Source organism: Zonotrichia albicollis, chromosome 1 (genome assembly GCF_047830755.1).
Source record: "Zonotrichia albicollis isolate bZonAlb1 chromosome 1, bZonAlb1.hap1, whole genome shotgun sequence".
NCBI lineage: Eukaryota > Metazoa > Chordata > Aves > Passeriformes > Passerellidae > Zonotrichia > Zonotrichia albicollis.
This window is the reverse complement of record NC_133819.1, coordinates 102,170,666-102,196,031: the sequence shown is the minus strand read 5'-3', so window position 1 is coordinate 102,196,031 and position 25,366 is coordinate 102,170,666. Positions and strand designations below refer to the sequence as shown.

At 41.8% G+C, this 25,366-nt stretch overlaps 2 protein-coding genes across 10 annotated transcripts in view; one reads left to right on the top strand and one right to left on the bottom strand.

The window, feature by feature from the left end:
- Positions 1-15,690, top strand: part of GNAL (G protein subunit alpha L) — a 182,246-nt gene extending 166,556 nt beyond the window's left edge. For both annotated transcript variants that reach the window (XM_005486711.4, XM_005486712.4), the window contains exons 6-12: positions 938-992; positions 3,374-3,447; positions 4,289-4,347; positions 4,593-4,713; positions 5,950-6,080; positions 8,066-8,133; positions 12,115-15,690. In XM_005486711.4, coding sequence (XP_005486768.1) covers positions 938-992; positions 3,374-3,447; positions 4,289-4,347; positions 4,593-4,713; positions 5,950-6,080; positions 8,066-8,133; positions 12,115-12,261 — 655 coding nt within the window. In that variant the 3' untranslated portion in view covers positions 12,262-15,690. The remainder of the gene's footprint in view (positions 1-937; positions 993-3,373; positions 3,448-4,288; positions 4,348-4,592; positions 4,714-5,949; positions 6,081-8,065; positions 8,134-12,114) is intronic.
- Positions 12,123-25,366, bottom strand: part of MPPE1 (metallophosphoesterase 1) — a 34,356-nt gene continuing 21,112 nt past the window's right edge. For 6 of the 8 annotated variants that reach the window (XM_074548296.1, XM_074548318.1, XM_074548312.1 and 3 more), the window contains 9 exons: positions 23,174-23,549; positions 22,715-22,823; positions 21,960-22,063; positions 21,347-21,427; positions 19,400-19,508; positions 18,409-18,480; positions 18,173-18,295; positions 17,250-17,390; positions 12,123-15,845 (listed from right to left, as the gene is read on the bottom strand). In XM_074548296.1, coding sequence (XP_074404397.1) covers positions 15,663-15,845; positions 17,250-17,390; positions 18,173-18,295; positions 18,409-18,480; positions 19,400-19,508; positions 21,347-21,427; positions 21,960-22,063; positions 22,715-22,823; positions 23,174-23,448 — 1,197 coding nt within the window. In that variant the 5' untranslated portion in view covers positions 23,449-23,549 and the 3' untranslated portion in view covers positions 12,123-15,662. Of the gene's footprint in view, positions 15,846-17,249; positions 17,391-18,172; positions 18,296-18,408; positions 18,481-19,399; positions 19,509-21,346; positions 21,428-21,959; positions 22,064-22,714; positions 22,824-23,173; positions 23,550-23,670; positions 23,861-25,366 lie in introns of all 8 variants that reach the window. The other 2 variants (XM_074548317.1, XM_005486709.4) reach the window with 1 other exon arrangement.

Here is a 25,366-nt window from a genome sequence, read left to right as displayed (position 1 = left end):
CTTTTGATAAAGAAGTCTTGATAATATTGTAGTGGGATATGTCAGCCAATGGGATATTCACTGCCAAATACCAGATAACAATGTAGAAATTCAAGAAAGCTTCTAAGTCATACAGGCAGTCTAGGGAAAATGAGCCAGCTGGGCTCAGAGGAGATCTAAGAAACGGATGGAAGCGAGAGAGGACTACCTGCCTCTTTTAGCAATAAATATAAAATCACATGTTTGTGCTGCCATTCTGACACATATTAGGAAAGAATTAAAGCTTGGAAAATCTTTTAAATAATCATAGAATGTAGTTTCCCCCTGTTTTCTGGTTCTCTTATCTCTTGCCCTTCCCTGCAGCTTTCTTTCCCTCCATGCATGTCACTGAGTTTTGGTGACATAAAGAATCAGATTCATTAACTTCCTTGTTTTTTTTTTGCTTTAGTTGAAGTGTTGGAGGGCAGCAAGTCAGTCCAAAGCTTTTTGTATATACCAACAAGCATTTCTGCTAATGCTACTGAGACCATAATTAACATAACATTATACTTGATCAGCATTATACTAAATAAAGGCACCCCTTTCCCACATTTTCTATATTAAATCCCAAAATATTTTTTAAGTCTTAACAACCATATAATGTTATGATCTGTGGTTAGTCATAGTATTTTTTAGTGGACCTCACAAAATTGTAACGTTTTTACTGCATTTTGAACCACAGGTGAGTACTGCATAATGGTAACTTTGAAAGTGCTGTATTGAAACACAGTCTGGGTAAAATGTTTGTTTGGCTTATAAAATATAACCTTGAGCAATATATGGAAATAATCAGGCTCCTAACTTTACTATTCAAGTCGTGTTTTACTTCTCAGCAGGACTGTAAACTAGAAAAGGTAGTGAAATGTCTTTTACTAGACAGTATTGTACATATCTAAGTGCATGTTTATTTTTCTTCCAGCTTTTTAGAAAGAATTGACAGCGTCAGCATGGATGACTACACACCCACAGATCAGGTTAGTAAAAATAATGGGGTAGGGTCTGAACTAAGACTGACATTCATCTGGATTTTCTGTGTAATTTATTTTAGTCCCTACTGCAGCTGAAATAAGACATATGGCAGAATAGCAAAATATGGTCTAGCAGCTTAAGTAATGGATATTAAAGAAGAAGAGGCATTTTGGTGGTGCACACTTGTCTTTTACTGTTGTAACATCTAGGTCTGTGATTCTAGATCCATTTTGTCTTCTTGTTTCCCATTTTGTGTCCCACAAAAACAAGGTGAATGGAAAAAAGAACAGAAAGCATAAATGTAAAAAGTTATGATTTCCCTCACCAGCCTTTGGTACAGAGAAGCAATGCTTTATTTCAGTGGTGGAGGTGATAACAGAGGGAGACTTCCCATGTCTATCAGAAGGGTCCTTCACAGGCAAAAGCTTGCAGTGAATAAGGTGTCCAGATTCAGGGGAGAGCACCTGTGGCAGCAGCAGAGCTTGCACACTTCTCTGCAAGCCTGCAGATTCCTTCTTTGCAGGCTGCCCATCTCCTGTGGGTAGCAGAGTTTCCATTCAAGCCTTATTTGCCAGTACATTTTTTTCCCAGATCCTGTGGTACATCTTGATGGAGTACTCCAGTGGCAAACATGTTCATGTTAAGGCTGAACTGGTGCAATCCTGAAGTAAGGAGGGGCCTCACGATAGTACCTGGCTTCAGCTGCCTTCCCTGAGCTCAGGATGTGTGCTTCCTTCGCTGTCTCTTCAGCAAACATTCTGAAGTTGTTATTTTTCAGTGCTGCTATCCCACTGTCATTTAGCAGTCTCAGCCAAGATTGTGGGCCACGCCATAAACTCCAAATATAGATGGCAGAAGAGAATCCCTGCACTGGATAACTCAGTCTAACTATGCAAGGCATATAACAGGTGGACGCCCTTAAAAAGAAGGCAGAGTTGTCAAATCTCACTGAGCAATTAGGGAGTGAAATTCAGAGAAATGAAGTGACTTGCCAGAGATCACCCAAGGCAGCATGCAGAGAAGAGCCTGTTTCTTCAGACCTAGTTTGGGTCCATAACCACAAGCATGTCCTGTAGTCTACCCAATATAGGATCAATTATTCAAGCACTCGGGACATTTTCAGACCAAAGGAATTAGCACTGGGGTTTGCTCCCTCTAGACCTCATGCTTTTAGCATCAAGATCATGCACCTGGAGAGAAAAATCAGTGAAGAAAGTCCTCATTTTTGCTTTCATTATTTACATTAGTGTTTGCCTGTTTGTTCCTGGGAAGCCCTTCTCTACCCGAAGTAGTCTTTCATCACCTAGAAAATTTTCCTGATATTTCCTTTGGGGAGAAATGTCTTGAAAGATCAGAAAAGGCCCTTTGTATTTGGCAGGTGGAAAATTTGATCTGAGAGGGGGATTCTGCTTTTGTTTTTGTTTTTGTCCTGTTGTGCAGTATCAGTTGCCTTGCTGAATTAGCTGGTAAAAATCACTTGTTTCTTCTCTTCCCTTGCTTTCTGCTTTTTGGGTGGGTTTTTTTTTGCACCACAACAAAGTCAGAAAGTGACAGAAAATTACAGTAGTGTATAAAATAACTAAACATATTAAATAAGTGGCCTTCAGCTGAGTGCATGCAGCTGTCAAAGCAGCCAAGGTTTGCCTTGGCTACCAGAAGCAGTAGATGGTAGGGTAGGGAAAAAAGGCAAGCTGAGCCTGCACTCTGCACCACTGACTGCCTCCTTCCATCTAGGAAGGGGGCATCATAAATTGCTTTTACCTACTCCCCTTGAGAATTCCGGAAATTATTATTTTTTAATTATTAAAGAAGAGTTGGTTAAGTTGTAAAGTATTGCTAGTTTAAAAAATAGGAAAGAAATGCCATATTTCTGCACGACCTAAATTCTGTTCCCTTGTGCTCTGTTACAGAGCTTTAATTACTCAGTCACAAGCTATTATTTCGATAGGATTCCTGTCTCATTCAGTACAAAAGAGGGCAGAGTTAAGGTTGCCTGGGCAACTGTAAATCTGGAGTTTTCTAACATTTGAATACTTGACTTTACAACATGAATAACATTTTTCTTAGTTTTATGTAACTTCAGAATTCATTATCCTCATGACATACCAAGGTGTATAACCATCAAGAACAGGTTTCAGTGGGCAGTAAGGAGGACATAGATGGGGGTCTCCTGCTTTCTGAGTGCACAAACCAAGTGCAGTGATCATTATTAAGTTTATTTACCATGTCGGTACAGACAAATGCAGATTTACCAACAGGTCTGATTGAACTTTCATTAAATGAAACATTTAAGACTTTTCATGGAAAATAACATTCCAAGCTTTTAAGAACAAAATTAGGTTAGAAAAAAACCCTTACTAATTAGCTTCTCTGTTCTGATTTCCAGGACCTATTAAGATGCAGAGTGTTGACATCAGGGATTTTTGAAACAAGATTTCAAGTAGATAAAGTAAATTTCCAGTAAGTCTGTTAGTAATGATTTATGAATATCATACTCATTTTTAATAGCTTCATTCAGATGTCTCTGTTCATGTATGCATGGTGTAGCAGGCTTAGGATGGGAGTGGGTGATTTTTTGTTGTTTGATTTGGCTTTTCAGCTCTCCTTCCAGAGGTCCTAGTAAAATTACCTCATACTTTGCAAAAATAGCTTTAATTAGTTACATGTATTAGCAATGCTCTTTAGTAGGGTTGTGTGTGGCTTCCTGTAAAAACTGGTGCATTGGTGTAGCACTATAAAATCATAAAATACCTTTGGGAATGAGAGTTCACAGAAGTCAATGGGAATCCTCCCTTCTTCCAGAGGGCTGCAAGCTCTGTGTTTGTCAAAGTTTGCTGTGTGTCTGAAACACCCACAGGCTGACTGGCTTCTCTCACCACTTCTTGCCCAGAAGGGTGGCAGTGCTCACGGGGCTGAGCTGCCTCATGTCCTCCTCCATACAGAGCTGCCCTTTCCCCACCACCCTACAAAATATCCCAAAACCTGTACTTGTTTATAGTACAGTATTACATGCCAGATGCACTGCTGTGGACTGGAAAGGCCAGCACTTGTCCTTGAAGAGTGTATTTCTCATTTTATGGGTTCACTAGCCTTCTCCTGGCAGAGCAGGGCAGGTGGAGCAGTGCAGCTGTCTCTGACATGCAGTGCAGCATCAGCAGGTCTCTCTCCTCTTCAGGCAGTATTTTACCGCTCCTGTCCTTGGGGCTGTTGGATTTTTAAACTGAACCCTCGTGCTGTACTTGCTTGGTGTGATTTTTCCTAGTGCACATAAGTGATATAACATCCTATGGCTTTTTAACAGCATGTTTGATGTAGGTGGCCAGAGAGATGAGAGAAGAAAGTGGATCCAATGCTTTAATGGTACGTAAAAACATTCTGTGTTTTATTTTAAACTTACTTTCTGAGGTGTGAGCAGCTCAGTGTTCATACCCACACACAGTACCTCACTAGCACAGAGGTCCAGTGTTACAGATAACTTTTTTCTGGTATTTTTGGCTGATTGGTGAGTAATGGTGGGTGTTATCCTGAGGAGTATGTGCTGGGATAACAGAGATGTTCTATTCTCTCTCCTTTCTTTCCTTCTTTCTTTTGTGTGTTCTGCCCAGATGTCACAGCTATCATCTTCGTTGTGGCTTGCAGTAGCTACAACATGGTAATAAGGGAAGACAATAACACAAACAGACTACGGGAATCCCTGGACCTTTTCAAAAGTATCTGGAATAATAGGTAAAACAAACCTCATTTTCCACCCATCCTCCCCAGTTTAATTACAGTTCAACTCCTTTCAAAATAGGACCTCCCTTGCTGTAGGCTCAGATTGTTTATTCAGAAAATATCCAGGTTGGGCCAGGTCTCAGAGTGCCCCCAGGGTGACACCCCTCCCTGGCAGGGGCTGTGGCACAGGGACAGTGCACGTGGCATTTCACCACTCCTGCCAAACGATGCAGGGCATGGGAACAGCTTGGAAAGGGCAAGCCCCCGCCCCGGGCTGGCTGCTGCCAGGGAGACAGGAGAGACCCTCTCCTGACATCACTCTGCTGCTTGGCTGAGACCAAGATCCTCTGAGGAACATTTGGTCTCCCCCTCCAAAGCAGCAGCAGGAGCAGCTCCCTGTGCTTGTTCCTTATGCTGCTCTTGTAAGGGTCAGCTCTGAGAACACAGGGTACCTCTGCCTTGGGGGGTGATGCTGCACACCTAACCTGACTGGAACTGCCGTTAAATTGCCACAGTGCCTGTAAATTGTAGGTACATAACCAAATAGCAACACAAATGGGCTCCTGGTAGAGAACAAGTAAAAACAACGTGCAAAATAAGGTGATGAAGCTTTCAGCACATACCTGTGAGGATGCTCTGCACTGAGAAGTGATTGAAGGTAGAGTGAAGGAGGAATGTTAACTGCACATCCCAAGGCACATTGTCACAGTGATGGATTAATTGGGGAAGAAAAGAGACATTATTTTCTTTCCATTCATCAGGTGTCATACAGGCCACCCTAAAAGATGGGATAACTGTGTGGATGAACAGTAGCTTAGAGCAGTTTGAGGGAGGGAGCTTTCTAGCCTTTTTTTTTCTTTTTTTTTTTTCTTTATCACAACCAAATAAAGCAGACAGTAATGTCTGGTTGTGAACTGTGGTGCTTCTAGAAAATGTAGACAGTTTCCTAATTTGATAACTAAAAGACAATTTAGAAAAAAATTTTGAAAACTGCTCCCTTTAGCAATGTCCACTGCAGTTTTTATAAATGTATTTACTGACCTTAGAAATACACCCATTGTTCTGCACAGCTGCAGACCAATCAAAACAATCATTTAGGTCATCTTTGTTTTTTTCTGTTGAAGCAGGTTCTACACCATTTCACTCTCTGTCCACATAGGGATAGCCAGTAAGTTTCCTATCAATGTGATAGGTTTTTGTTGAATAACATGTCAGAGATAACACAAACATTTGGTTTGTTTTTGACAGGTGGTTACGGACCATTTCTATCATTTTATTCTTGAATAAACAAGACATGCTGGCTGAAAAAGTCTTGGCAGGGAAATCAAAAATTGAAGATTACTTTCCTGAATACGCGCACTATACTGTACCTGAGGATGGTAAGGTTTCTCCCCGTGCTGGGTTGGACCTGCTGGCATGGCCCAGCCCGTAGCTCGTCTGTCTGTCTGTCTGTCTCTCACACACATTCCCAAGCACACACTGTTCCTTGACATGAGCTGCTGGTCAGGTAAGGAGCATGCCATCAGCGTGGAGCTCAGGCACCCCAGTGTGGATGGGGTCTGAAGGGGTTCCAGCTCCACGGCCCCTGCCCTCCCCTTTTGGGAGGAACAACCAGTCCCAGACAGCAAAGCAGCCACACGTCTCCCCCCTTCCCAGAAGCTTCTGCCTGGGCCTCCCACTGTGCTGAACTTTGTTGGGGATTCATGAGACTTATTTTGCAGCCATTCTGCATCCTCCAATACTGTAAATTTCAGTTTTTGAAATACTGATGGGAAGCCCAGCAGACCAGTAAGGGAGCTTCAATGGAGGAAAACCACATCAGTGCATAGGAAGAGAGCTGTGATGATGGAGTTATCGATTTCTTATCTTCAAGAAGTGCAGTGGTTCCTGCACCACAGTAACATATTGCAGACGTAAACTCTGGTATTATGCCAGGCAGAGATCTCCCCAGAGGTCTCAGCTCTGTCTAGCAAAAGTGGTAAAACTTTCACTTTCTGACCACTGACCTCTGCCTTACCCGAGTGATGACCCTGGCGTGGTGCTTGCAGCCCCCTGTTGGAACAGGCTTTCATTCTCCACCAACCACCACCCACAGCCTTGGTCACAGAGGTGAAGGTGGTGATTGTCTATTTTCAGCCTTCACTGAGGTCTGGAACTTCATGAGTGTGATTCTGAGTTTCAGGTATAGAGGATAAATGAACTATCCTAAAATCTGAGTTGATCTGGCATCTCTTTTGTAATGGTGAGGGTTTTCAGAAGAAATCTTATCTCCATCGCCCAAATTTCCCCTTCTTAAACATGCATCACATAGACAGAGATTGAGTGAATTTTCAGCAGTTTTTTATAATAAGCCAATTGTCAGGAAAAACTGGCTTTTGGTATTTCTCAGAGGGATTTCACAGTGGGTATCTAGAGTGATCCAGAATATTCACACATGAAACAGCTCTCTATTTTTAACCTGTAGTTGTTCACTTATTCTTCAGTTTCAGCTGACATTATTTAAGGGCAGCAGCACTGGATTCCAATATGCTGTTGATTGTGCTGCTGCTCTATTTTTACCACCAGCACTATGGATGAAAAATACATTTCCATATTCTGATAAAATCTGGCCTTTACAATGTTATGTTTAGGAGCATCTGATTTTGGTATCCTAGATGATAAATAACACTGAAAGGAAATAAATAGGTTATCTCTTCACTGCATTGTTACTGAGAGTAAATACAGTCATTGCATGGCCTAGATAATGACAACTTCGTCTGCTGACAAACAGTTAATATTGAGCAACAAGTCTCCTGCTCAACAAGAATTTAATCCAAGATCCCTTGATGGGCAATATATTTGAAGTATTCTGCTGAACTGGGGCCGGTCTGGAATTAAAATACATTTATATATATATCAAAAGGTCTGTCAGTGCTATCATTTTTTCCAAGTGTAATCTTGGACTAACCATTTTTAAACTCACATACCTGCCTGCAGAAGCTTTTTTCAGGAGACACTGTTCTGCTGCAGAAATTGAACAGCTCAGCTGCTTTTTCTAGTGATATTTTCTGATAAAAGCTAAACCCTAACTCCCACTTGGTTTATATCTATATGAACAAGCTGTGGATGTGAGTAAGCCTTTTTGTGATATGACCAATGACATTGTTGCAATGATTTCAGCAATTTTCAGGTTCCTAAAATATGTTGTTCGCATAGTCCGGTTTTACTGACTTCATTTTAGAATTACCTACTGGGAATCTCCTCTAGTATTTAACATTTCAATTTCTCTACTGAAGGGCTACTTCCTTCTTATTAAATCTTTTGTTACAAATAGATGATTATTTGGTTTTTGTGTTTCTGATGTCATTTGTTTTTAATTGAACAGCAATACCAGATGCAGGAGAAGACCCCAAAGTCACAAGAGCCAAGTTCTTCATCCGGGATGAGTTTTTAGTGAGTAATTTTCATCTTATGTGTGATTCTATCATAGGAAATACTGACAGATGGCATAGTTTATTTAGGGAAAACTGATGGGATTTTGCAGAAAGCTAGAAGGAGAGGACAACGTCTGGCAATTCCCTAGTTCTTTTCAGCTGCCCTTCTTGCAGAACCTTCCTCAGTGCTGCACTTTTTTATGCCCATTTTGTATAAAGTCACCTGCCATGCTAATTGTCACACAGTAAGTGCTAGTGCTTAGAATGGTCATGTAGAATCCATGCATAAACAAGTAGACTTTTTTACTTTTATCCTGCATTCCTTCAAGGAGTTTGGCAATGATCAGCTGACAGCAGGAATTTTAAAAAGGAAAAAAAAGGCAGATTTTATGATTTTATGCTTAAATAAGATTTCTGGTTTGACATTTAGGAGGTTTACCTCACCTTTGGACTGGTGTCATGGCTCTACTGAAGCATCATGATAAAGTTTCCTTGTCTAGTCACATTTTTCTTGCAATTAAGGTTTCCTCTATAGCTGGAGTGAAGAAGTGCAGTTTCCATTTTGAAGGTGAAAGCGATTGTCAGGCACACAATCACAGCCCAGCCCTGCTGTCAGAGTGAAGTCCAGTATCACTTGTGGCTTCACTCATTCTCAGTTGTTCCCACAGTGCAGAGCAGCACCAGAGACCAGAACCAAAGCTCATCCGTTATGCCCTACTGGTAGAAACTATATGTGTGTGTTTGAGACAACAAATTGAGTCATTAGAATTAAGAATTTTGAAGTCATTATGCATTTACGAGCATTGTTAGGATTTACAGTTGCTGACGCACCAAGAAAGAAGCAATTTACTGTATTCACACTTTGGGGATTTCCAGTTGCTGCCTTAGCCTTCCAGATCCTGAGGGGAAATGTCAGATTGTGCTGTGTTAACGTAAGAGTTACCAAAAAAAATCCCTTCAAGGCAAATCTCTCCTGTGGTGATGCTGGAATCCTGTGAAGCAGGTGATGATATCTAGTCTGGAAGGAGAGGGGCCCTGAGGGATGAGTTACAGGGAAATTAGGGTGAAACTCCCCACCTTTATCTACTTTCATGATTTAAGAACACACACTGAGGGCGAGGTCCTCTCCTGCCACGACTCCCTGGCATTACAGAAGGAGGCCACGTGTGAAGCAGGGAGGGGAGGGGGCGTAGGCACTGCAGCCACCCAGGAAACCCCCGTGGGTGCTGGGGGCAAGGGAAGCTCTGGTGCTGGGGCCAGCACCTGCCAGCTGCCAGACACCCCTTGGGGCTCACCAGGCATGGGGCCAGAGCAGCTTCTCCCTCATTGCCCTGCAACTGCTGCAGGTTTGGCAGAGAGCATCTCCTCTGTAACACGTCCGTCTCCTGGCTCAGTGCCCTGAGTAACGTGGCCGTGCCTGGAGAGGGCAAGGTGGGAGAAGGCCAAGTGGAAATGGCCACTTCCAGTTCCATGGGGTCAGGCACAAAAGGCTGAGGTTTCAGAGAGGAAGTGATAAGAGGCACAGGAGAAATACAGACTAACATCTCATGGCCTTAGCCAAGTGCCAGGAAGAAAAGGCCTGTGTGTTCTACCTGTGTCTGCCTTGGCTTTGCTTTATACTTTCTTTCCCAAGTTTCTTGATTTTATGACCTTTTCCTTGCCCCGCTCTGTTAAATTTTCAGGCATGGCTTGAAATTCAGAGAAGCCAGTGTTTATTATGCTTTGTTGTGATTTTTATCATGGTAGTAGGTCTTCATAAACCATGCATATGTGTGACAATCAGCACCATGGTGCTGCACCCCTTAAAACTGCCTGGCTGTAGGAATGGTAGTGGCAAATTAAAAGCCTGTAATTTGAGGAATTTTAGTAGGAGGTTAAAATTGATCACATTTCCAATAACTATTGCTACATAGGATAGATTAGAAAGGCAAAAGATGTCAGCTCCTGGCTTCAGGGCTGGTGTGGGGGCTGTGGCTCCTCAGGGATGGGCAGCAGTCAGGATTTCAGTCATGGAGCAGCATGGGAGGGGTGGCTGGGCTTGGGCCTGCACCGCAGGGCTGGGCTGGCAAGTGCATCTCCCTGTCCTGGAAGTGCATCTTGTGGGAAATCCTCTGTCCTTCAGCTTGGGCACATCCTTTCTTCTCCCCGACTCTTCCTGGAGGCAGTGTGCCTTTGTGCTCCGGGGTGAGGCCGCTCCCCAGCCCTGTTCTGGTGCTCTCACACAGGGCGCTCCAGCTGCTGATATTTAGTTTGAATACATCCCCAGTGTGCATACACCTCTGTTAGAACAGTGGCATGGCCCCTCTGCTTCCTGTCCTGCTGGTTTTACAAAACCTGAATCTGGGAGGTGAAGGAGCTGCTGCTCAAACACACAGGCCAGGATTCCTCAAATTTGCATGTCATCCTGACTCCTGCAGTGTAGGGATGCCAGTATTAAATATTCCTGCCTGGAAAGCAAATGTGCTTTCATCAGTATCCCAGGGGATTTCTTCCCCCCTGTGAACTGATGCTGAGTAACACACTACTTTTCAAAGTGAGTGTCGAGTAGGGGTGACAATTCTGCATTTATCTTCAAATGAGAGGACTGCAAGAGCTGTCACAGGAAAAAAACAGACAGCCCCCTAATATTTTGAAAATACATCCTGTGGTATGCTGTGTATGTAACCAGGACACTGTGGGCAGCTTACTGCCATAGACATGAGTGAAATCAGTGCCTGATAAACACAAGCAGACAGTTCTCAGCATTTTTCATGAGGTTAAGCATCAAACTTGGTATTGAAAATCCAATAAGAAAGAAAGAAAATAAGAAGAAAATAATTTTTAGACTGTGTATGAACACCCCTGTGGAATCAGTGTTGAATGTGTATTATTTCCTAAGTTACCTGGAAAAAGTCTGCAATTGCTTGTTGATCTAATTGTCTAAATCATGGCTTCTAAATGCCTATAGTTTTGTATATCTGTAGCTTCAGGTATTTAAAAGGTCAAACCTACACGTAAAATAAATCCTGTGTTAAAAATATATGGTGTAGCCTGAGTGAGATGGAACACTCTTTTGTTGTTTAGCTAGAGTAATTTATAATAAAATTTAGAAAATAGTTATAGAAATCATTATCCTAAAAACTGACCTTCTGCTTTCATGACATTTCGTTTATATTCTGCAAGATAGTGGTCTAGAATGGATTTATATTTGTCAGTCCTATAGTAATACAGAACAAAAATTAGGATATATTTTTTGAATATATGTTTTAAGATCTTGGGGAATTTTAACAAGATAACCATGGGAAAAATGATACTTGAAGTTAGAACCTAAAAAGGTTTGCAGTAGCCTTGAGAAAATGTAATTCTGCATGGTCTGATGTTTACTAGATTTTTGCATGTTTTATTACTCCAAGTGAACCCAGCCACTCTGGTGACAATTCCACCAAATTCTGGGCTCAGTGATGACACCAGTCCTTCAGCTGGCTTAATAGGTGCTCTAAGTGAAGGCAACTTGAGGGGCCCACACACAAGAAGCAGAAGCAGTAGAATGCTGTTCTCTGCCACTGCTGGCTCCACAACTGGGAGGCTTTTGGTTTTGTGCTGCTGATGTAAAACAAGAGTTCAAGAATTTGCCACATGATGACACCAGAAAAAGAAGAGGAAACAATTCCTGGGGCAGCTGCATGGCAGGCTGCACAGCTGTCAGCAGCAGCACAGATTTGGCTGCACAGTGATGCTACAAATGGCGACAGCCTGTGCAGTTAAGGATGGCGTCCGTGGTTCCCACAAAAGACTCCTGTCCTGACCCCAGTATCCATAATGTTTTGTAATCTTCATTTCAGATTTGTCATTCAGACTGACCAGACCGCAGCCCTCCCTTCCTTTTGTTTACTCTTTTTAGTGATATGTGTACAGATTTCCCAGGGCTCTTGGTTCCCCCAAGTCTGTAGACTGCTGAGATGGGAAACATCTCACGGCATGTCCCCTGATGCCTTTTGTTTTTGCCTCCCTGTTTGCACAGAGGATAAGTACAGCGAGTGGGGACGGCCGGCATTACTGCTACCCACACTTCACATGTGCAGTGGACACAGAAAACATCCGCAGAGTGTTCAACGACTGCCGAGACATCATCCAGAGGATGCACCTCCGCCAGTACGAACTCTTGTGAGGGGGATCACCGTGGAACCTGTGGTTTTAAATTCTTTGCTCCTTACTCTTTCTCTTGATACTACCCCACACAGGGTGGAAGAATATACTATAGAAAAGTCAGTCTCTTCACTTTGTTTACTTTTAATTGTTTAACCTTAAAGCTGATTTGAAGCAAGTTTGGGTTATTTTCCCTTCATGCTTTTTGGGACTATTTTTGTGCTTTATTTTGACATGCCACTTCTTCGTCATTCCACTAAGCCCTTTGGCTACCTCTGTTCCCTTAGGTTTTTGTTTTTTTAAAACTGAACGTGACCTGCTAAATTTTTTCCAGTGGGTTAACCTCAGTTCAGACCGGTATGTCATCTGGATGACACTGAAGTCATACCTATCCCTCTGTGTGGGTTTCCTTTTTAACATGACATTGAAGAGTACTTGATGGGTGAAAAAAAGATTAATGCACTTTGTATCAGGTTATTAAATACTGTTGAGAAAGTAGACACACAATGTAGCAGCACCACAATATTTATTACTCTGTCACAGTTTTTAGCATTTCTGAGTTGCAGGTCAACTGATAAAGTGACCTCCTCTTTTAAGCCGTTACTGGCACAGGAAGTAGAGTAGATAATGAGAGGAACGGTGAAGACAAAGCAATTTTTCTGGGGTTTTGGAGCTAAGTGTCTCTGCACACCTCAGGCATTTGAATTACAGCTACTTTTCAGCCTGTTGCATCTAGGCAGAAGATTTACCACCCTCACTTATGTTATTTGTGCTGTCCACAAATGATCCTTTTAGTTCCGATCATTCTTGGACAACAGTCCTCTCCCTATATATATTTTTTTGTTTTACTGCTGGTTTATTATATTGTACAGACTGTAAAATGTAATATTATTTTGTACAACTTTATTGAAGAAAAATACTTGTAGAAGATCTTTGTGCCTTGATTATGGCTGTACCTGTAAAATGAGCTAAGATGTAAGTATGTTTTTGATTGCGCTGTACAGCTTGATGTCAACCTTACCTGCAGCAGTGACTGGAGGTAAGAACTTTATCTGTAGAGTTTAGGGGTTTTTTTCTGGTTTATATAAAAATGCTCTTTAGTATAAAAATTATAAATTATGCAAATTAACCACTTACCTTTCCAAGTAAGGTATTACAGTCACCGGATGTTGCAGCAAACATGCCTTTCTCTTTTGAAGTCTCAGCTTTAAAACATTGGAATTCATTCAAGTGTCCAAATTGCAACCTGGTGTTGTTTTAATGGGAAACAAGGATTTATTTTATTTTCTTTTTCTTTCTTATTTCTTTTTTTTTTTTTTTGTCCTTTATATTTAGAAAATATGTTTGGTAATTCTTTGGTCATTCATAGAACTTCACAATTGCACAGACCGATTGTGAATGTGTAAAGCACCATTATATAGAGCTCTTCAATCTTTGTACCAACAGCAGCTTTCATTGTGCAAGTAAATAGCGAGAAAGAAGATAAGAAAAAAAAAAAAAGGTGTATAAACCCTTGTGTCTGGCCTAAGAGAATTACAAGATGACATTTTTATTTCTCTTTTAATAAAGAGACACATTAGAAAATTATTTTATTTTAAATATTGTAGAATCAAAATGTGTGAATATTTCTCAAACTTGAATAATTTATGCAAATGACATTCTCAAAACAAGTTGTGGTACAGTACAATATATAAAAAGCAAGAATTGCTGTAGCAATAAGGCATGTCCTTTTTAGTAACTATAACACTGCTTTATATTTTATACATAGGTGTTTTATGTCTGTGACTATATACTTTTCCTGTGTCCAAGATAACCTGTACAAATGTCTAAAATTACAGTTGCAATAACAGAAACCTAGAGAAGTGTTAGACTACATTACTTTATAGAATGTTTTACCACACTTTGGACCATTCCCCCCATTTTATTTTAAATTTAGGGAGAGATGAAGAGCTAACACAATCCCCACACTGGCATATAAATCAGCAGGTTTTATTAACTTTTTACTGTATTGTTATTAGTTATAAACCCCAATCAGTTTAAGTCCCATCTTTTTAAAATCAGACTACAGTCCAATTGAGAACTTGTTTCCAGTTGCATATAAAACAATCCCATTTTAGATACTATAATATGACCATTTTCTCTTCCCAGAAATCTCTATGTTCAGTTCACTCGTATTTCCCAAAAAGTGAAAGGCTGGGTGGAATAAACTAACAGTAAACAGAATTCTCTTACTTGTCATGCCAAAGAAAGTAATAGAATGAATAACAAAAGATAGTATTTTTTTGTTTTTAAGCTAGCCCCAGCCCAGGAGTTCAGGTTAGAGCTCCCAGCCTCTGCAGGAACATCAGCAGGAAAACTGGTCCTGGTGTGATGTAGTCCCTCTGTTTTTTCTGGCATGGGTGGGGAGCAGCAGTAGGCTTGTCCCACCTGCCCCCACACACTGGAGACACTGAGCTCAGATTTGTCTTTGTGGCACAGCTGGTGGCCTCTGCCTCCCCACAGAGGAGCTGGTGCAGTTCAAAATGCGACACTACACTAAAGTCAACGGAGCTTGTGGAATGTAAAATAAGGTGCATTCCTATCCCTGGCTGTAGACTGAGGGCTGAGGCATAGGATAATGTTACTGCAGCTGTATTTGACCTTCCTTCTTGCAGGAGATCGGCAACCGGAGGGCCCCTCACCACAGATCTCTGGGATGCAACAGGGCCCTCTTTTTTAAGCTCATCATAGCACATCTTTTTGAAAGCAGCAGCTTGAGGTGTCACCCTAATTTTTTTTTTTAAAGCAGTTTTCAAGTGTGTATCAGCAAACTGGATCCTCGAGCTTTTCTTACCCGTGTTGTCTGGTAGATGGATAACTGCAACTCATAGTCAGCTAACAATTTACTGTGTCAGGAACCAGAAGATTTCTTGTCCCAAACCACAGTCCCTTACACACAACACTAAAAGGTTATGGAAATCTGCATCTCTCAGTGCTGATGCATCCAGATTCTGCCTGACCCTAACAAACACAAGTATGACATTTGAAGGGCCATGCAGCAATAAAAGAGAGAAACATTTCCAGTTTGCAAGATTCAGCCTCCACCAGGGTAAGACACAAGTGCAGACAAGTGATGAGGCTATAGGATTTACATAATGTACAGTTACACTTTTAATATACATATTTGATACAAAAATTATAGCAGGAAAAGGACTCATTTGATTGTCGAATACAGTATTTTTGTACAGCATGAAACGTTCATTTCAGTTAATTATTTATCCTGTAGTAGTCATATCAGCTGTATAGGACTTCTATGGTATGTGTAAATGCAACCTGCCTTCAGACTAGCAATCAAATTAGGTCATTTGCTGGCATGAATATAGTCTGATGTTTGACTGTTCTCAGCTTTGGTATTTCAGTGACTGAATGCAGATGTCTGGCTCTTCATACTGCTTTATGCTTACTGATTAAACGCTGAGCAAAATAAAACGGTGGAGTGAGAAGCTGAACATGAGCTAGTACCAGGATCACAAGCAGAGCACCTGCTGCACAGTAGATAGTGAAGACTCTGCTCTCAAATGGAAGGAAGCATTTTTGGAGGGAGAAGTCAGTTGGTGTTATGCTGCCCTGGAAAAGAAATGAAGACTGTCACTTTGCTGTGTTACAGTGGGTTCTGAATCAGAAGTGAACACCACAGCTGTCAGATCTCCAATTTCTAAATCCCTATGTTGGGTGGCAAGGGTTGGGGCCAGTTTCCTAGTACCAGTGCCTTCTCCGGGGGGCTGAAGAGTCCATACCTTGTGGTGCTGGGCACTAACTGGAATATTCACCAGGCCAACATTAGCCCAGAGGCCAATCTTCCCATCCAGCATAAAGAGCTGGGCTCCTCATCTGATTTGCCTTCAAGAGAAGCCTAACTTTAGCTGCTGCAAATCCACCTGGAAGGAGCCTTTCCAGGCTAAAGTTAGGTTTTGTGAATGTGCCCCTTCCTTCCCCAAGCCCCCCTCCTTACCCAGTACATGCTGCAAAAACACATGTTGGCTAATCCAAATTAGGAATAGGAACTTGAGCAACAAAGAACTTTGTTGGGTTTTGGCTTTACTTTGCAGTTTAAATTAAAGTTTACAGCAGATTGAGGCTGAGAGTTCAAACAGTAGTGAAGAGGATGCCACTTTATTAGCCAACCTCTTGTTTTGCAGTGAAGATGTGCTGTCTGGCGTGTGCAGAGTGTGTGTGCAGTTTGAAGGCAGCTACTCTCAGGACTATGAAATAAACAGAACTACTTTCAACAACACATATTAACAGTTGCATAAAATGAATTTAAACATTTGGGGTTTCCTGTGTATTAAGCAGCCTAAACTCAACAGCAGTAAAACATACATAAAAGATTTCCCTCTCCAAGTCACAGACTCCTCTGTAAACAGATTGTAGGTTTTGCTTCTTACTCCAAGTTTCTAAGAGTTCTGTTTTGTTTTTGAACTGGGGAACTAATTGATTTACCTCTAAGGATATACTGAGCACTGGAACTGCCTGCACAAACATAACCAAGGCACTGTATAAAATGTGAACTGGCAATGAGGAGGCTGTGGGCACGTCACAAACGCTTTCACTGCATTAATGCACACGTTTGAAAACCATGATCACCGTGCAAAAGGGTTTGAGGTGGATACAGTCTTGTTTTCATAGCTGGTAAATCAGCCAAGCCAAACTGGTCTTTCTACTGTTCAGTGCACAATACTGATTATTTTTACAAGTCAATAGTTTACAGTGCACCCTCTTTCTAAGAAAATGTACCCAGATACTAATTAGGTCTTTAGCAGCATTGCTTTGTACCACACAGAACATGTGGCTCCCACAGATGTACTTTATAAAGTGGATGCAGTGTACTGAGTGGGTTGGGTGGGTAGGCAGTTTTTTTTTTATTATTTTTCGTTTTTACAGGTAGAATCAGTTTTAAAATATAGCTGACTGCCATGTTGATTTATCTATGAAAGTTATCTGACAAAAATAAAAAAAAAAATTAAAACTTACCATGATGAAACTAGGATTGTTTCTATTCCTCCAACTGAATGATGGGACACTTATTTCTGGAATTTTCCCTGCATGCAGCACTTCACAAGCACTATGAGTGTGCCCACTGAGAATCAAACGGGGCTGAAACCACCATAGCAGCTAGAACACAAAATGGTAAAGCACAAAAATTATGTCACAGCTAAAAAGAAATTGAATTTAAAAACTCCTTTTTTTCCTTTGAACATTATGGCAATTCTCATATTCTTACAGAGTGTTTTCTATAAACTTCTGTCTTCCAGTAAGAAATCTGTTGGTATTGCAATATCAATCACGTCCATTTAGCCCCTGATCCCAAGTACTGGGCTTTTTTTTTTTTTTTCATACAGATCAGAACAAAGGCAACAGCATGCTGTGGATATCACAGAGAAAAACTTTGGGTTTAGTAAAGCAATGCTGTTTTCTTGTCTAAGGAAGAATCTTGTAATGCCAATCTTTGACTGAAGACATTTATGCAGAAGGAAAAAAACAATGACCATTGAGTTTTAAGGGAATACTTTAAATTTTTTGTAGTTACTAATTCAGCAGAAATAATGCTTTCAAAGTGTTGGAAAACTGTGGCTTCAGACCAGGTGTGTCAATAATTTACACAGTACAGAAAGTACGGAATGCTGGAGTGGAGGTAATGGCAGCACAGCAGATTTAAGAGTGCCAAGACTTAGGAGCTGTACCTGGGAAACCTGGCAGGACCAAGGCCAGAATGGTGAGGATCCTCAGGGGAGCAGCTCTAACAAGCAGCCTCTCCCAGGCCTCATTAGACAGGAGCAGATGTGCTCTGTTTGTCTCAGCCAACAGCCTTATCACAATTTTTTAACCTATTTATATCTACAGTCATGTCCCCCTCTCACCCACCCACTGCCACTCAAGTTCCCAAGAAATCAAACCTTTTGTGATGCCTCTTGAGACAGCACATCATACTTCTCTTTAAAGGGAATGTTTTTCTCCTCTGGAGGAGCAGAATCTTCTCCAGTGCATTCAGCATCACTTTTCCGATAGAGAGGATAATGCTGGGAGTAATTAAAAGCAAGGATTGGTTGTTAGTGATCCAGCCTTTCTGCAACAGTAATATATCCACAAAAACAACATGTCAGTATGTTGCCTCACCCCACCTCTAACACACCTGTAAAAGGATGGGTTTTGAAGCTGGAAGCTTTTCCACATCACTGCATCTTTTGTTGGAGTGATTTGGTTTCTGTGAACAAAATTAAGCCATAGAAGGGGTGACAGTAATTAAAGAATAGTTAAGCTTTAAGGGGTTAGAGAGGGTGGGGTTGTTGTTTGATTTGGTTTCTGTTAAGCAGTTCAGCTCAGATATACTAGCCACTGTATGAACTCCTAAGTTTTACTGTGGACTGGTGAAACTCCCCATTCTGTACATGCTGTAAATGACATTTCTGACTGTGACGCCTTAAGCTTTAGCTTTTATATTTTTCAGATTCTGTGCTGCTTTAGTGTGTACTTTTGAGCTTCATCAACTGCAGAAAGCAGCAGCAGCAGGATCTCTGCACCAGCAAGGCAAAGGAGTTTGAGGGCAGCCCAGGGGAGATAGAGTCTGGCAGGTTTTCCACTGGGAGCTGGTTTCCTGATTGACTGCCAGCCCAGTCAGTCATGCTGCCTACTGTGCATCCTGTCAGCCTATGGAAAAGGGAAGAGGAAGGAAATACAAGAAGCAATTTGATATGATGAAAAAATACAATTAAAACACTACTAGGGTACAAGGAAAGGATTGCAGTAGAATAAGGAATCTAAAAGAACATGCTTGAAGGGTATAAAACAGAATAATATCCATAAATATAAATGCAGGATTTTGTATCTGGAGTCAAAGGGAGAGTTACAGAACTGCCATTGCTGGGAACAGAGGAAATGACACTCTGTTGGCAGCACTGACAAGGAAGTTGACACCATTAGTGCTAAGCAACACTGTTAATCATTAAGTAAATATGGTTGAGAGGGATATGAGAGGGAGAAAGACTTGCTAAAAAGTTGCACTATGAATCGGAAGTAGATTTTTTCGGGAGAGCCTGGCTGTATCCTGGCTGTGCTACAGTATCAGCATCACCATTGTGGCAGAGGAGTCTCTGGCTGTAATCAGATCTTTAATAATCTCTTACCTGCTGGGAGCAATTCAGTTTGTGAGAAAGTGCCACAAGTTTTGCCTCTGAGGAACGGCAGACAGCACAGCCATCACCCTCCATGGCTACACTGTTCACTAGGACAAAGCTGGAAAATACCAGGGGGTGGGCAAAGAGAAGTGGCGAGGACAGGAAGGCATTTGTTGTTCATTCACAGGTATGGGATAAACTTCTTTTTAAAATGCAAGTGTTCCTGAGTTGGACATAGCTCAACAAAGCAGCAGAATGTAACAGCTCCTGAAATCAGGTGTTGCAAATCCTCCTCTGAGTATCTGTACCACAGCCATGTCTCTGCCTGGTTGGCTCCTTTATGCAGTTGCTGATTAGGCTGCACAATGTAGCTTATGCGTCATGCTTACACTTAAAGATTTTTTTATATTTTAATAGATACTTAAGTTGTATTCTAGTGGAATGTTAGAAGTTTATCACTAAACTAAATTCTGAGGGAAAAGAGGACTTGCTTCTCTCCCCACACGGTTTAGACCTCAGAGACAGCATTTGAGACACTGAATTTCTTCAGAACAACTGAAAAGCTGAACAGCACTGCATTTGGGTGACTGCCCTGAACACACTTCGTTTTGTACTTTGCAGTCTCTGACACATAACACAGGATTTTATTTTTAATAGAAGGCTTCCCTGTAGATTTCAAATAAACTTAAGTTCTGCCACAAGATTCATACCCATTTAGTCACACATTCAGCTTGAGATACATTCCCAGTTCAATTCAGTCTGTTTAAAAAACAAAAATAAGCTGAATGCTTCACTTAAGAGATACTAGTTAATAGTAAAACAAAAATTAATTCTCTTTTAGCAAATTAAGCTGCTTTTATACCATAGATTTGTTATAAAATAGTTTATAATTTCGGAATATTTATTTTAGGCATATTAATAGTGCAGCTCTTTGCAGTTAATGGATACCAGACATGCCATCTGCAACTGCATAGGAGAATTCTGCTGTGCTGTTTTATCAAAGGAGACATGGAGATGTTCTATAAGAATTATCTTTTAAACAGCTGAAATAGATATCTTGAGGACCCCACATCTGCATGACAAGCAACAGCTTCATACTGAGCATTCCTGAAGCTCATAGATCTTCCTAAAAGAGACACAACTATTTCCAGACCTGTTCAGAATATTTAATTTAACCTTTATGTTTTCTTAATTAAGGGAACCAGTGTGAACCTGCAGGTTTTGAATCTCATATTTCCACGAGTGAGTAGAACGCAAGGGCACGGGTGCCAAACACAGAGTGGCAATGGGCCTTCCCTTCCTGAATCTGAGGCTTCAAGACCTTTCCACAAACCCAGCAGTGCCTTCCCTCTTCGGGTTCCTGCATGGTCTGGAGGTACCAGAGCACCCTGCAGCCAAGTGCAGCCACAGGGACACAGCTGTGAGAACGAATGCACCGAGGTCTGCTCCAAGCCAAAACCAGCTCGAGCATCACTACCCCACCTTGTGGAACAACTGCAGACACACAACTGCTGTGTTCCCCAATCCCTCAAACAAGGGTTAAGCTCTGCAGACTAAAGAAGTTATTAAAATTAATGGAACTCCTGATTTGTAAACACAGAGGGGGTTGGTTCATGTTTCTTTATCCTGCTATGTTTACAGCCATGGCTCATTAACAGCTGCAAGGAAGTATAAAGGCACACCAGAGAAATGGATTCTGACTCCACAGTACTTTTCCATTTAAAAGGAAATTGTTACACTTTACACAGCAGCAAGGGTCAGACGAGCCCAGGCACGTTCCACCCGGTAATATTGGGATCATATTCCAATATCTAAGTTCAGCTTCCTGTCCATATCAAAGTACAGGTTTGTACAAAGTGTTTGGGGTTTAACACATCATAATGTAGGTGATTAAAAAAAAGGCCCTAAGTGAAGAATTCCCACACTATTTCATTAGAAAAAATTAAATATACTCACTTTATTCCTTTCCGAGTTATCAGCTTTCCTGAAGTAAAGTTGAAAACCTTTTCAAATCGATTTACCTTGTAAGGAGTCATTCTGTGTCACAGAGCAAAAATACAACTGAGGTAAGAAATTGCCATTGGAACTCAGCTGACCCAGTTGCTTTACAGTTTGCTGACCATTCATGCAGCTTGCTGCTGCAATATCCAGCTCACACAATCACTCAGGAAACTCACAGGAATGCTCTGACACCTCTTGTGTCCTCCAGCCCCTCCCACCAGTGCAAGCACCAGCACAGTGAGGGCACTTACTCTCTCCTGTGCTACAGGGAGTGCAAATATGCTCAGGTGCCTTCCTAAGGAGGAGGCCCAGTACAAGGAAAAGCAGCTTCAAGGATTCCATGTCAGTGCAGAAGGACCAGCTCTGAACAACCCTCATATGATCAGAGAAGCATAAACCTGTTCTGTGCACAAGCCTTACTCTAAATTACAACGCTTTTTAATTTGATTGTGCTCAAAAAGTTTTCTGTATAAGCACAAAACAGGTGCCTCAGACCCAGCACAGTTACTGTGGGCAGGCTGGCACTTCATTCTTGGCACTTGTGTGCTCCTGGCACCAACAGACTCACTCGTAATGAAATCCGATGTCGTGATTGCCAGCGATGGCCACCAGCTCCGTAAAAACGGAATGCCTGAACATCTTCTGGAACCTCCTGACATCATCTGCCCAGGCCTGCAGGAGAACAACAGAAGAAGAAATTGGTGCTGTGGCACAGCATCCCAGGTTTTCTGGTAGGTTTGCAAGGCAAGGTTTTGGTACTGCAGGGGTGGATTCTGTGGGAGCCTGCCCTGTGTCCCACAGAGCCGATGCAGGCAGCTCCAAGATGGACCCACCACTATCCCAAGGCTGACAGTGCCGCTGGGATTACAGAATTAGGGAGGGGGCAAGAAAGGAAACTCTGCAACTGCAGCCAGAGAGAGGAGTGAGAATCTGTGAGAGGAAGAGCCCTGCAGACACCAAGGTCAGTAAAGCAGGCAGGTCTGTTTGTACTTTCTCTCCCCTCTCCAGCTGAGGAGGGAAGTGACAGGGCAGCTTTGTTGGACATGGGCATCCAGCCAGGGTCAGCCCATCACAAGCATATAACACAGAAGCACAAACTCAGATGTTTGCATTTTGTAAGTTTTATAGGAGGCACAAAACTGTCAAGGTACTTCCAAAAAATGAAGGAGAATCACAACATTTCAACTCCTATGTGAAAAGCTAGAAACTTCTACCAACAGGACAACTGAAGCAGTATTAAACAAAGCTTTGCATACCTAATCTGCTTCCATTTCCTTCAAGAAATCCTCATTTTTTGAAACGAGACAGGTGATGATGCCATACCTGAGGTGAGCTCCATTTTCCTTCATCAAAAACATCTCCCAGAATAAAAACAATATCTGGCTGCAGTAACCATAAGGCAGTTTGGAAAGATCTCTCCATTTGCCATTCCCTGAAAGGAAAACACAGAACCAGTTATCTCTGCCTTACTTCTGGATCCTTAGCTCAATACAGAGACACAGCCTGGTGATCGGAATGGGAAACTGGCTCTTACACACTGAAATATGAAAATATATTATGAAATCCAAATTAAATACTTAAAAATAAGGTGTAAGGACAGTAGGTGGGTAATTCCACCATGAATCAGGACCAAGACATGCAAGAAGTAAAACCAGCTTATTAATTTTTTTCATTACAATTCTAATGAAGTGCTGTTTAATAGAACCGTGAATTATTGTCCCATTAGCTACTACTAAAAACTCTAATACTGGCTGGAGATAATTTTAAAAAATTAATAATTACCTTCTTAGCTTATCCAGCCAATGTCCTTTGATTTCACCAAGCAGGTGTGTATCAGCTAAAATGATGGCCTTTAGGACTGAAGCTGAAGTCTCTTTTTCAGCCATGTGAGCTCCATCTTTCAAGTTTGGCCATCGGCATTGAAATATCACCACATAGTAAATTAAAAATTCACAAAATATTAACACTGAGCTGACAAAGCACACAAGTTTCAGCAGAAAACAGAGCCTCCTCTTCAGAGGGAGATTCTTCACAGCAGTTGAGCTAGAACTCAGCATTGCAGTACCAGCATAAGGCAATGGCTCAAGTTCTCCTCTCAGATGAAAACAGCTTGGGATACTCAAAGGATCACATTGGGCTTTTTGTCAGCGCAAAACCCCTGTGGAGAAAATACAAAATAAAATATTCATTGAGTCTGCATTCCCTATGGAAAGCTACCATGCAAGCCCTACAGTGTTAGCTTCTTGTCACCCTGAAAGGCTTGGGAATATGTAATTGACCTAAGGAATGAAGTTCTCCTCCAGGCACACAGAGGCTGAGCACAGAACTGCACTCGCTCCCACCAGCACCAAGGAAAGCAGATGACAGCCAGCCAGCATCTTGGTGCATGAAGCTTTTTTTAAGAACTTCACAGTGAAAACACTATGAGTGGGGGTCAATCGTGGGTAAAGAGCTTAGGTTGAACAGCAGCTGCAACAAAGGAAAAAAAATCTGTTAGGATACATATAGAATCACTGAGGTTGGAAAAGAACCCCAAGACTGAGTCCAAGCCTTAAGCCAGCACTGCCAAGTCCACCACTAAACCACGTCCCTAGCTGCCACATCCATACATCTTTTAAATACCTGCAGGGACTGTGGCTCCTCCACTTCCCTGGGCAGCCTGTTCCAATACAGAACAACCCTTTCAGTGAAGAAATTTTTCCTAGTGTCCAATCTAAACCTCCACTGGCAAACTTGCGCCCACTTCCTCTTGTCCCATCACTTATTTGGGAGAAGAGACCAACGCCCCCCTGGCTACAGCCTAATTTCAAGAAGTTGGAGAAAGCAATAAAGTCTCCCCTCAGCCTCCTTTTCTCGGGGCTAAACAACTCCCAGAGGACATCTTCTGGCACAAGAAACAAAAACAGCAGAACATGACTACATTCAATCAATTGCATTGCCACCTTTAATACGGTTCATTGTAATCTCCAAGAACCCAGGGCAATTCACTATCCCAGAACAAGTTTACAGGATGTTTCCAGGAACAGAGGCACATATAAACAGGTAATTAACTAATGCTGCTCCATTTCTGACAAGGGGAAAACAAGAAACATTTAAGCCTCAGAAAAACCAAACTTCACCGCAGCTGTAGAGAAACAGTTAATGAGCCCAAATTGGTGAGGTAACCCACTGTATTTACTGTTTTCTGCTGCCTTGGATACCTTGTAACCTAAACAGGGAATTTACTCCTTTTGAAACTCGAGTATTTTTTTCTGTTTCTTCCAAAGCCCTTGGCAGGAACATTTTTTCAGGGTAAGTGCCCACAAGAAAGGGCCCAGCTGAGAGCACAGAGGCACCAGCCCTCGCTCTGCAATGAAATCCCTCAGTTTCCAGGGGCAGCCTCTCAGGGTCTCACTCTGAAGAGCACTGCAGGTCTGAAAACCTCGCTCCTTAAAGGTAAACTCTGCAGCATGGTCACAGGGAAGGGACTCCAGGGGACCTATAGAGATGCTGCTTCACAGGCTTAGGAAGAACTTCCAGAGAAATCCACAAAATGTGATCCCCCACCCAAGAACAGGCTTGCCATTACAGCACGCATGGGCTGCAGCACAAAAGGACCCTGAAGCAAGGAAACACGATGCATAATATTATCCTGTGTCTGGAGATGGTTCTGTTGAGACCATGGAGTTTGACAATCAAAACATCAAAACTTTACTGTAGGAGTCCCCCACACAGAGTTTGTGTCATCACTAAGGAAAATAAGGAACACTTCTAGCACATTCCTACATAGTCACTGGGTAGAAACTATAATTGCAGCTTTATGGAAGATCATTTAGTAAGGTAATTTCAGTGCTTAAAATACAATTTTAAATAAATAACAATGTTATGTGCTCAGTCATTGTAAGTATTAGGTTGACTGATAAACTCTTCAACAGGTTAAGGTCATCTTTTCCTTGAGAGCTAGAAAAAGTTGCAAATGGCACAGTACTGTCCCAG